This window comes from Cupressus sempervirens, chromosome 8, assembly GCF_028749045.1.
Source record: "Cupressus sempervirens isolate cs-2001-9-10 chromosome 8, ASM2874904v1, whole genome shotgun sequence".
Taxonomy (NCBI): Eukaryota; Viridiplantae; Streptophyta; class Pinopsida; order Cupressales; family Cupressaceae; genus Cupressus; species Cupressus sempervirens.
Window position 1 is genome coordinate 426,106,801 of NC_143125.1, and position 13,511 is coordinate 426,120,311.

At 38.6% G+C, this 13,511-nt stretch overlaps 1 protein-coding gene across 4 annotated transcripts in view; it reads right to left on the reverse strand.

Moving 5' to 3' along the window:
* The window catches only part of ALA2 (aminophospholipid ATPase 2), a 274,747-nt gene that overhangs the window by 92,629 nt on the left and 168,607 nt on the right, over positions 1-13,511 (reverse strand). For all 4 annotated transcript variants that reach the window (XM_089797980.1, XM_089797978.1, XM_089797979.1 and 1 more), the window contains exons 15-16: positions 9,469-9,549; positions 8,908-9,028 (exon numbers count right to left, since the gene is read on the reverse strand). In XM_089797980.1, coding sequence (XP_089654106.1) covers positions 8,908-9,028; positions 9,469-9,549 — 202 coding nt within the window. The remainder of the gene's footprint in view (positions 1-8,907; positions 9,029-9,468; positions 9,550-13,511) is intronic.

Below are 13,511 nucleotides of genomic sequence, written 5' to 3' on the forward strand. Positions count from 1 at the left end.
CAATTTCTAGATTCTCTAAAAAATAGTCATGAAGAAATGTTTGTAAGGACTCATACAGAAGAGTTGTGAACACTAAATAGATTCATTGGAAAGGTATGTGAATCAACTTTAATTTGCAACTGATTTGAGGGCTTTTCATTGAGTATAACTAAAGTTATGGTGTTTTTTGTAAAAGTAGTTTTAAAACCCTCACCAATTGGGGTTTATTGAATGTATAATCAATATCATTTGATTTCACCGTTGGAAATGAATTATAATTGTAGCTATGGTATTTTATATTATATTGGATACTCTTTCAGATGGATTTGGTTTCATATCGAGTGGTTTTGTATTTTGGGAGATATTTGATGCCTATCAACATAATGAATGAATTGTTTTGAACTTATCATAACAGAAAAAATAGGTCTCTGTGTGGGAGGTGTATCTCAATTTAACCGTTGCAATTTGCTGAATTTGGAATATGTTGGTGAAAACCTATTTATGTAGATTCTGACAAGAGCGATTGCAAAATTGATGCCTAGAACAAAAGTTTTTGATGACTATGTATGGCTCTATCTACACTGTCAATAAAAATCATAATAATGAAAGAATCATTTATGGTTGTTTGAGGTTAAGGATATTTGAAAGCGTGAATTTGATGGACTTTTGAAGGATATAAGAGTGATGTTGGGAGTCTTTTGTTAAACCTTCTTGAGTTGAATTAGTCCCTTAAGGAGTGTTCCAAAGATCTCTACATCACAATATGTGATTGAATGCATGCCAATATGTAAAAATGAAATAACAAAGTATAGATCTAAAAATAACATAGAAATCATACCAAGCCCTCAAGAAATAAAGTACTCTAGCCATCTTCGCAATTGTTTGCAACTCCATGGCATCTTGATTGCTTGATTTAATGTTGCTTCTAATGCTTGCTTGTTTGAATATTTAACTCTTTTTGCTTCAATGGATGAATCACAAAGCCTTTGGCTTTAACCTTGGAATTGGTCTATGTCAAATTGGGATTTCCATCATAATTGCTATCATAGGATTCTGGATTTGATTGTGTATTTTTTGCGTCAACATTTAGGATCACACTCTAAGATCCATCATCAAGATGAAAAGCAAGAGATGTATAGCAAAAAAATGAGAGATACATCTCTTGCTATTCATCCTGATGATGGATCGCAGAGTGATCCGAAACATTGATCCAAAAAAACACACACAACCAAATCTAGAAACCAGTGATAATAAATCTGAAATGGGCACGAAACTTCATGACATTAATTCCTCAGAGTGAGGTCGGCCTCAATCTCGGCCCCAAGTTGAGGTCAACCTCAATCTTGACCCCAAGAGGCAGCAACCACAAGAAATTCCTCAAGATCTCAAATGTGCAATTTGGTAAGGATTTGCTCAAAAGAAAAGTGGGTAACAATGATATAAGCACAAATATAAGGTTAGAGTGGGAAAAGGAGGGGACACATAGGAGTTAGATCCTACCTTGATTCGTGCATAAGAAAGGGAAATCAAGGAAAATGTGTTAGATCCTACCCTAATTTCACCTACGAAAGAGAGAAAAAATGAATCAAGTGTATGAAAAGTGCAAGTATACAATGCAAACACACTAAACAAGAGCTAAACATTCACTAAGTTGAGGTGCTTCCAATTTAGGATGGTACATTTGGCCCTCACTTTAGTGGTATATGGCATCGTGTGTGTATGCAAGTTAAGGTAAAAAGAATATCAGAAAATTGAAAAATGATATAGCAAAGTCCACAATGCTCAGATCCTGCAAAAAACTATTAATAACCACATCCTACAAAACCACATGTTAACCATAATTATTAATCACCTAGGACTTGCCTAGTAATTCTTACGAAGTTTGCAAGTAGCTATGCCCCCTTTTTTGGCTTGCTCATTCAAGAAGGTAAAACAAGGAATCATGTTTATTGTAGGGAACTATAAATACAAAGTGATGACAAATGACTTTCAAAATTCCAAGACAAACTCGAAACATTTCAATAATCACTTGGAGAGCTAGGTCACTAATTCCTGATTCTAGCGCTTCAAACGGTGTGAAAATCAAAGCTTCCCAACTCAAGTTATGATGAAATGAGTACATACTAATATATATGTTAAAAAGCAACCTAAAAAGTATAATATAAAGAACACTTTCCTTTGAAAAGCTCATTTACCTTTTAGTGCATTGTTGCGAAGGAGGAAGACAAAGAGAAGAAAATGCTAAGGAAGGAGCCACTAGCAACAAGGAGGATGGAGATCTTGCAGAGGAGAGTGGAGCAAGGAGTGCCTCTGAATGAGGTATTACTTGATTCTTGTGCCTATGGCCATACTTTGTCACCATTTTTTTGTTTCCATAGTACTCATAAAGTAGTGCTTGTAGGTGTATCAAAATATTGCTCGTTCTAGGAACCCAAGAAGTCAACCAGGACCCACCATGTTGACCTGGACTAGGGAAGTCAACATGGACCCAAGAAGTCGTCCTGGATTAGGGAAGTTGACCTAGACCTATCTACGTCTAGTTTCTGCATTTTTTATTGATTTGACTATTTGAGTATGATGTACTAGTGAAATGTGTTGATCTGTGATAGCGTGATCCACTAGTCCTTGGGGAGCACCACATGACTAGGATCATGATATATATTAAGGATTAGTATGTTATGCTTCAGCCACCAAACGTCCATCTCCTGACGGATGTGGGACTACATTAGGTGTGCCACAGACAACATCTTTACTATCATAAAGCGATGCTTTTAGCACTGATGGAGACGTGGGACAAGGAAAATTGCACCGTCCACTTATCATCAAGAGAGATGACAGTGACCCTAGAGGATGTATACCAAATCCTGGGACTGTCAATTCGAGGATTAACTATGAGACCACATGCAGGCAGGAGTGCAGAGGATATAGATAGCGATCAGAGATGCTACACAACCCAAGGAGGGTATACTCATGCATGGAGAGATCAAATCAACCTGGCAACCATACTACATGGTTGCATACCCTTGGTCATGAAGATCATTCTATGTAGGATTGCTAGTGTGGTGAGCCTCACAAAAAGGGCACATTGTTTCCTACACCGTTGACACATAGTGCAAAGGATAGAGAGAGACCAAGCGGCACACTCATGGGTTTGTAGTATATTGGCCTATCTATACCTAGAGCTCAACACATTTGTATGATAGAAGAGATAGAGCCTAGTTGTATGCACACTCTTATAAGAGGGGATGTTTGAACACGTCACATGCACTAGACAATGGCATATCCGATGGGAATAGACGCAATGGAACCTTAAGCATATGTATACCTGTTAAGTGAGATATGGTAATTTGGAAACACATTATACTAAAGGATCACACTAGATTGGCTACCAAACACAGCAGTGGTATGAAGGCCATAGCAACACATGCCAGTATGGAGAGTATCAAATGTGCATCTAGAACGGATGCAGAGGTGTAGATTTCTAGAGACCGACCAAAGATATAGAGTGAAGCCCTACTACTTTGAGAGGTTATTGCACCAATTTGGTCTTCAACAAGGTGTTCACCTATAGGTTCCTCTATACTCCCATGGGCAAAAATATATAGACAAACCGAGACCATACCACAACCTACAATACATGATATAGAGGAGACAAATATAGAGGGAGGAGTGGATTTCCAAGCGCCTCCTATAATAGAGAATGCAGGTGTCTTGAGAGATTGCCTCAGATATCATAACATCCAGGGAGTCAAACCTAACTTCACAGCAAATTATCCTATTGGAAACCTAAGCCCTTTTTACAAAGCTCAGCGAGGAGCACTCGAGGATGAGGGTGACAATGACGACTATGATGGAGAGGATGATGATGATGCACCAACACCAGCAAAGGCTATAGAGGATGAGCATCCTAGAGAAAGAGTGGAAGGCACCTACTATAGATGCAACAGAGGAACCTGTACCATGAGGAGACCACTCCTTTATGTTCACGATCGTCAAGGCCTCATACAAAGACACCGCCTCTGAGACCACTGAGACTGGACACAAAGAAACCACCCTCAAGGACAGTAAGGCACGAACAACACAATGTCTAGCCAATTCATGCCCCCAATGACGTTGTAGCATAAGGAGCCCATGTTTTCCAATGCCACAGATCCCATATACTAAGAGGGAGATCCAGGTATGAATGAGATAAAAAATAGAAAATGTTAAAACTATTTAAATGCATATCATTTGATATATGATAAATGATGAATGATACAACTGATACGGAGGGATGGAGATGCTTCGTAAGTAATTTCTAAAGGATATGACAATAGCATTGAGGGTACCATCATCCTCGCAACATAGATATGAGGGACAACAAGATCCTAGTAGACACAAAGATATTTTTGTATTTGTCACCTTAAAGCTAGAGCTAAGGAGGGAGAACAAGGAGTGGTTCGAGAGGGTAGAAGTAGAGTGTGAGATCAACAGGCTATGAGATAGGCTAGAGTCAATATCATCGGAGCTCATCGAGGAGTCATTCACTTTCCACAACAACACATAGACCATCGAGCTTTCCTCATGGACCTGAGAGATCAAGGAACCACCATCACATGGAGGAGCATTGAGCTAAAACAAAGAGTAGTTGATTTGTTTAGATATATAAGACACAATTTATATAGTGCCTCTTATGTACCCAAACCTTTGATTATATATATGACGATATTTCCACGTTTATTGCATTTTGTAATGTCTCTATTTACGTTTTAAAGATTACAATGATGAAAATGAAAATGAATGTATGCAAGAATTATAAAGAACATGTGCAAGTATTTTCTAGGTAATATCGTAATCACAAAATATTTCACATAATGCAAAACTTTATTGCTGTACCTCATTGAAGAGATTTATAATACACTTTTGTATGTTCGAGAGCATCAATTCATTGTTCATCTAAACTCTTAACGTCTCAACTAGTTGTAAACATTCTTCCCTAAAAGTATCACTATCAATTATACTAGTAAAGGAAACTTGTAAAGAAGGAATTTCCAACTCTAAAGGCATATACAATCAGCACCATAGACCAAATTTTAAGATGTTCCAATTGCAATGTTGATATAGGTTAACTACGTTTGCCAATCTTTAGAATGTTTATTAACAATCTTTCTAAGGATTTAGATTGAGGATAATAAGGAGTAGAAAATCATTGATGAATGCAAAACTATTCCAAGAACTTTGTTACAACTTTATTTTAAAAAGGCACACCATGATAAAAAAATGATCCTTAAGGGTATACTAAATTGAGCAATGATGTTTTCAAGAATGAAATTACATACAACATCAGCAATAGTGGAATGGGGAGGAACAACTTCAACCCATTTAGTGAAGTAATCAATAGTTGGAATGTAGGTGAGTCCTTGACAAGGAGGTGAAATATTTCCAATAAGATCTTGTTTTCTAGTTTTCACACCATCACCCCATTGCAAATGGGGACCCCCTCTTTATCTTTAGCAAGTAGGAGTAATTGTCTTAGATGGTTTTACTTAGAGTAATTGTCTTAGATGGTTTTACTTGGCAAAATTTTCGAGTCCCCAAGTCCAAGGTGAGTTTGAGAAAATTTTGGTCTCGGCTTTGTGTGGACACTTGGGTGTCCCTTTGAGGAATTTTCATAGCCTAAGTCCAATTGGAGAGTGAAATTTTAGCCTGAAACAGAAAGGGTTTGCATGTTTGAGAAATAGGATGAAGTTTGTGAGAAATCTTGTGATGGAAATTTTGCAACTTCAAAATTTTCCACTCCAGTGGAAAATTCGCAATTTCAAAATTTTCCACTCCGGTGCGAATTTCACAATTTCAGAATTTTCCACTTTGGTGGGAATTTTGCAAGTTCATAATTTTCCACTCCAAAGGAAATTTTGCAAGTTCAGAATTTTCCACTCTAATGGAAATTTTGCAAGTTTGGAATTTTCCACTCAGATGGGAATTTCTCAACTTCACAATTTTCCACTCTAGTGGAAATTTCACAAGTTCAGAATTTTCAACTCTAGTGAAAATTTCGCAACTTTGGAATTTTCCCCTCCTCATTCCTCCCAAATAACCTCAAGACTCAAGTCTTTATTTGGTGGCAACTCAAACATTCCAATTTTTGAACAATGAGGGAAAGAAATTCATAATTTTTCAAAGGATTTTCCACTCCGGTGGAAATTTTGGAACTTCAGAATTTTCGACTCCGGTGGAAATTTTGCAACTTCAGTGGAAATATCTCAACTTTGAAATTTTCCACTATGGTGGAAATTTCACAACTTTGGAAATTTCCCTCATCATTCCTCCCAAAAATATCAAGACTCGGTCCTTCCCTCAATGACAACTCAACCATTGCAATTTTAGAGTGATGAGGGTAAGAAATGGATAACTTTTCCAAAGGATTTTCCCTTTGCTAGAAATTTTGCATCTTCAGAATTTTCCACCGGTGTGAATTTCACATCTTCCGAAATTTTCCCACATTGAGTAGAGCAATTTCAGCATCCTCTAAGGCGTTAGAATGTCAATTTATGGCATGAGGCAACACCATAATCAAGAATAGAGAAAGGGATTGCTAAGGAACATTAGAATGAAGAATTTTTTAACACCATGTCCGGTGGAAATTTTGCAACTTCAAAATTTTCCACTCGGTGAAAATTTTGCATCTTCTGAAATTTGACCAGCCAACTAATCCTACCACTCAAAAAAAATAAAAAAATAAATTGAGAGGTGACCAAAATTAGAAATAATAATAATAAATGGTTTTGGATTGTGATGAGATTTCCCACAACCTTGAAAACTTGTTGGTCTTAAATTGGGGTGAATCTTGTTTATTATTGATGTGATTTTATTTTCTAAATTTTCTCCACAAGCTTTTTTTTTTGTTTTGCAAGGTGAATTTAAGGAGGTGGCTGAGTTAAAGTTTATTCTTGGAAAATCAGAGCATTGTTGGTGCCCATACCCTCCATCGTCATGTCAATAGAAATCTAGAAGGAGAAGCTAAAGGGCAAGATGATGATCAAGGCCTCAAAACTTCAAGTGGTTACTACAAGGAGATAGTTCAATCCCGAGCACTCAAGTGAAAAGGAAGGATTCATGGTCAAGCTATCAACTTGCAAACTCAAGTTGAAATCAAGAGGAAATTCAGGAAAGCACAAAGGATCCAGCTACATGAGGACATGTTCAAGAGAACAAGAAAAATCAAGTTCACGGGTTCACAAGGATGCAAGTGATTCAAGTTGATTCCATGAGGAAATTTTGAAGGATGGAGAAAATCACAAATGTTGGGGATACTCTACAAGAGAAGACTCAGAGCACAGGATAAGGATGATGACATGGCAATTATTTATCTCCTCCAATTAGAGAATTTCAGTTTCCAGCACAATCAATCAAATTATGCCAAGAGTCCTATTTTGTCACTGGCTATCAAAATCATTGTAATTTTCTTATTGGCCCATGAATTTGTGCCTTTATGTAATTGGTTGCAAATTTGGCAACCCCAAATAAGCCTTGATCTTGAATCGATCTTGCCCCTTCGTTGAATGGAACTAGTATAAAAGGCAAAGACCTTCTCATTTGTAAAGAAACACATTAGAGGTGCTTAGGAGATTAGCTTAGAGATTGGAAATAATAGAGCAATGGGAAAGTAGAGTAGAATAGCTAAGGGAGAGACTTAATCAAATTGTTGCTAGGATACTTTGAAAGTAATGGATAATTCATTGTTGGTTCTTCATGGTGGCTTACTTAATATTGCATTGTAGTATTGCAAGGTTTCCTCAATCTTTCACTTGGAGTAGATTTCTTTTCATGTTGAAGTAGTTTAGTGGAATGGAAGTTGTCGTAGATGTTTACTTGTTTGACATGAACAAATCTGGGTCACTAGCCTCTTGCTGATGGCAAGGGTGACTTGTGTTGTAAGCCAATGGTCGAGTGCACTTCACTTCAATTGATGTTGAATCTTTAGTTTCCATCCATTTGATTGGATTGGAGAGGAGATGTTGATTTGAAAACCATTTGAGTGTTCCTTAGAAGCTTGCACTAGGTGGGTGGAGCCACTGGTGAGAATACACCTAGTAGAGTCTAGGTAATCCATGATTCCTTGCATTTCTAGTTAGAGATAAAAGTAGTAGTAGAAGTTAAGTTTTATTTGGAGTGGAAAGTTCAGAAGATCAAAAACTATATTTTCATTGCACATTGCAGAGCCAAATCTTTAGAAGTGCAAGAGTTGATATCCATTGAATGAATAGCATAAATCCCTTTGTGATAACCAACATATCACATCATAAAACTGAGTGAAGTCCACAATTAAGAAGAACCTTGAAGTCATTTCATAATCTTACTTTGCAAGCTTATCATGATCTTACTTCACAAGCTTATCATAATCTTACTTTGCAATCTTAGCATGAGAGATGACCTTATATCAAAAGAGAGGATTGAGTGTTTAGTGTTTGTCCTTGAAACATTAAGCATCCTGTCTGTGCCTACACATAATATTGAGACCATAAGCATCCCAATCCAGTAGTAATTATAGGCCTCAAAAGGTATGCTCTACACCATTCAGTATAGTGCTCAATCACATAATTGAATCAAGAGATTAAATATATATCACTGAATAAACGTGATGATGGAAATGGCACATAAGATTAACAGTAATTTTAAAGTCCATAATCAGTTTGTAAATATCAGTCATTGTCTTGGGGAAAACCTGAAGAAAAAGCAATATCGATATAGAAAGTATAGAAATAATATTAGCTGAGGCATCATATGAACTATTGCAACGTTGACTCTAGTAGGACCCATTAAATTAAATAAATAAACAACCTAATTTAGGATACAATCCAAAACTTTTAAATGGCCCAGTGTCAATCTTTAGACCATACAGTTAGCAATCCATTCCTCCATTTGAAGGGTTACATAAAAAGTACAAACCAGGTGAAATGAAGTTGCACAACAATGCAATTTGAATGGCAGTATTCTGTTTGTCACCAGTAAGCATCCAAAAGTTTATCCCTGCCTTTCTGAGAGTCTCAATTGTATCTGGAACATCATCCTGTATATCAACAAAACATTTGCACTTAATGTTGTGGCTGACATCATCAACCAACAGAAAACAAAATCAATTTTATCAAAACTAAATCAAATTAATTGGCTTAGTAGGCATCCAAAAGATCAGGAATCGGGATACAAAATAACATGCTTAACTCATATGTTTATGGATTTTAGACACAGGTTTCAGGCTTCTAAGGAATAGAGAATGCACTAATTCTTTTAATATGATTTTTGTACTCTTATACTAAAATTAGGACATGGACAGACATATACTATTATAACTACGAATGTGTATAAATTAACCTTTCATTGATAATTCTACTTTAAAAATTGTCTGAATGTATATGATTTTGGTTATTTTAAAAAGACAATTACAGCCAAAAATTGAACCAATGAACTACACTCACAGACTACTCGAAAACCACTGCTGGGTTTACAGACCTGTAGACGATCTTCAACAGCTGTAGCACCAAGTAGTATAAGATCACGCTCTACCAGTTGGCAAACCTCAGCTACCTTCCACTGAAACACACATAATAAAAATCACATCAGAGAAAACCAACAAAGCTTGCAGCATTTAAAATAGTCTTAGCAAAATCCTGAAAATTAAGAAATAGGAATTCCAATTCTAATGGAAATTGGATTCTATCAAACAATTTAAGAAACAACCATATGTAACATGATATTATAATTTGACAGGTAAATTGAGAACTCAGAAGCACAGTAAAGTCTATCAAACAAAGACAATAGAGCCATGTTGTAATAGTTAAGCTGTAGGGTTGTTGTCCTTTCCATCAAGGTTCAAATCCCATGGGTGTGAGGTTCCATTTGTGGTCTCACCGGTTCATAGCTCCAGATTAAAGCTTTCACCCCTAAAAAAAAATATCTCAAACAAAAATAAAAAGCATCTAATATTTCTTGCTAAGAGTCAACAACAATATGAAAAGTTGGTTTGATAATCAGTTATTGCACATATAGAAATCAGCCTTCCATATCAAGAATCTTATCCGACTACTTAGTTGCTATCACATTCATATTGCCTGTTACAACTTGATGATAACTGAAAGTTCTCCAAAAGTATCAGGTATGCATGATAACTGGGAGAATGTATAATAGACTGGCTGATTTGCATGGGTGGCCAAAAACCAAGTTTGCTATCTAAATTCTTATTCTTTCCTTCCGAGATCAACATGACCTTTAGATCCGATGGTTTTCTCCAATTTCTTCATTATGTATTACAGATTTCATGTAAAAATTCAACTAACTCTTCAGCTAAAATGTCTTTCCAAACAACAAAAAATCTCAGTTCACCTACTCCCCTCAAGTTGTAGACATGAACAATCTGAAAAAGGACTTTTAGCTGTTCCATTGGCTGAATTGTTCTAGGAATATTTAGCTCGTGCCAATTTTAAATCTGGATTATTGTAGGAAAATTCTGCTCATGCAATATTAGATTCCATTTTTTGTTGAAAACCCCTAACAAGTCCCAATGACTTTGATCAACTTTCGGATAAATGGCTTGTTTACCGTACTGGTAAAGAAATCAACGCATACAGACAATGGAACAGAATAGCAGAATTATATTCGCATATGCCAGAACATACATTAGGCTTCATAATATTCACAATAGTAGATGATTGATGCTTTACAATGATCCCAGACGGGATATAAATACTACCGCCGAACCTTCCCGAAGGAGTCCATCGACCACAACATTACATCCGCTACAAACTATTTACCCGTCGGCAACAAAATACAAAACACCGACGACAGCCAATCCGTCGGCTACAAAAACACCGTCGGAACCATCCAGTCGGCTGACACCATCCCCCCCAAAAAGAAAAGTCGTCTCCGGACGACAATTACAAAATATCTGAGACAAATTAACAAACAAAATACATTATCAGAGTGACTACAACAAGAACAATCTGCTTCTGTCACATCACTTCCACATTCATCCCGTTACATCTGTAGCCTCTGTTAACACAATACTGTCTCCTCAAGCTGACCTTGATAGCCACCCCTGCTGCTTTCTCTGCTTCCAACATTGGGTCCACTAAGCTAAGTGTCGTTGCACTGCCTCCAACTGGATGATTAGCTCCTCCCGAGCTCTCTACGCATCCCCAAGACAGCCTCGCGGCCAACACCTACTCCCAGTGCCTCTGGTACACAGAAAGTCCATGCCTGTAGCAACTTCAACTCTTCTCAATTGGTCAGACTCCCACGACTGATATCCGCAATGACTGGGGGTCCAGGGGGCAACGCCGAGGTCCTGGGGCAGCGCCCCGGGTGCGTTGCCCCTTGCCACCAAGACCAAATTAGCACTTCGAAACTCACACAAAACTGCACTGAACACACCATTACTATTATTTTCTGCCGATTCTACACTCTTTCTGGCAACCACTAATGTGTCCCCTCCCTTTTGGCATCTGTAACTCATTCTGAACAACTTGAATCTGTCGTCTTTTTTTTTTTTTTCGAAATACCGCTTCCTCTTTCCTAATCCTCTACAATCCACCACAAATCCCTCTGCACACAGAAATTCTTCTCCAACCTGCTCAAATCCTGAACAGAGGATTATGAAGCTGAATCCCCTCGGAGTTATGACTGCAAAACACCTCCAGCTACGACTTCAAAATTTCAAATGTATCGCATCAACACCACCAATTTGAACGCCGCGAGCGAGGAAATGAAGGCAAAAGCGGGGTACATGCTGCATCGATCCTCCTAATATGTTGGAATAGATAACAGTTTTGCTTCCAACCGCAGACCAACGAAGGCAAGCCGTCCGCTGTTATCATCCATTACCCGCGAAAGAAGAAAAGGTTGCTGCAGAACTATCAAGACCGGCTTTCCACGGCAGTTTATGTATATCCGCGGAAAAAAGAAATCCCCCACAGAGAAGTCTTTCGTGCTACGCCGGGCTGGAGGAGGGAGTTTGAAGTCGGGCGAATTTTTTTTGTTTTTATGCCTGTGGGGCTTTTCACTTACCCGCGGACAGACTGTCTGCGGACCTTTTTTTACTTACCCACGGACAGGCCTTTGCTTCTTTTTACACCCGTGGACAAACTACCCGCAAGGCCTTTTTTCACCCGCGGACAGGCTGCCCGTGGGGCCTTTCTTACACCCGCGGACAGACTGCCCGCAGGACCTTTCTTACACCCACGGACAAACTACCCGTGGGCCCCCCTTTGTTTTTTTTTTTTTCCTCGATTTTTCTTTTCTTTTTTTTTTTTTCTTTTTTTTTTACTCTTCAATTTTTCAATTTTTTTTTTTTCCTTTGACAAAAATAAAATAAAATAAAAAGAGAGCACCTCAATTTTTCCTCCTGTCGTCGCCATTCTGCAACAACGATGGAGTCAGCTGGCCATTCTGTGACAGCAACAGAGTCTTCCTGGCACCATATATTTGCAATTTAAATCCGTTGACTACCGGAGGCACCTCTTGCTCGTCCAATGTCTCCAATTTTATCACCCAATTGTCGTCGACCTTCCGGGTCTGATCTGGTCCAACCCATCTTGCCTTAAACCTTTCTTGTTTCATTTCATCCCGACCGTCGTACTTGAGTACCAACTGCACCGGCTGAAACCTACTAAGTTTGTCATGCCACACCTTATGTCTGTTCTGTGTTACCTCTGTCGCCCACTGTGCCTGCGGTAGTCGCGCATCTAGCTTATTTCCTTGCTGTCGGTACCCTTCAAGTAATTTTATGGTGCGATGCGTTCTTTTCCTCCTGTGCGGTCCGTTCACCATGTACCGAATGGTGGGATCTTTCTTTTTCCTGGGTTTGTATTGTATGTCCTTCCCTTCTTCAGCCGTAACCTCCTTTGCGTCATCAGCTTCTCTATATTCCTCTAGACACTCATTTTCCTCCTTTTTCTCACCTTCGTCGACTCTTAGCATATTACAACTCGGAAAGAGTTCGTAGTATTCTATCTGCCAACGGTAAAGGCCATTCACCGAGTCCAGGTCGTCGTCATTTGATCCTCCGTCAAGTCTCAATACTCCTTCGTCTGGTTCCATTCTCCTCTTTCCTTCGTCATCACTCTTGCCTTCACTTTCAGAATCTGACGATGTTGCCTCCTCGCTGACCATTTGTGTGTGCAGGTCAATTGTGAATCTTTTGCCTCCGCCCTCCATTGATAGGGTATTTCGTTTCCAATCATATTTTACTTTGCTTGCACCAACCAATCCCGTCCCAGAATAGCATCATATCCTTTTCTTTTCAATGGAATGACTACGAAATCCAATAAAAATGGTTGCGTACCAATGGTTACCGGTTGCGCCCTCAAGGTTCCTAACGGTTTGATCTCGTGCTGGTCCACCATGAGCAACTGGAATGTAGGTGGCCACAGCGTCGGCTTCCCCAACTTCTTCCAGGTATCCTCCAGTAAGACATTCACGCCGGACCCTCCGTCAACAATTGTCTCTGTCAAAACATTTCCCAAAATCCCCATCTCGACGACCGCTGGATGTCGTCCGGA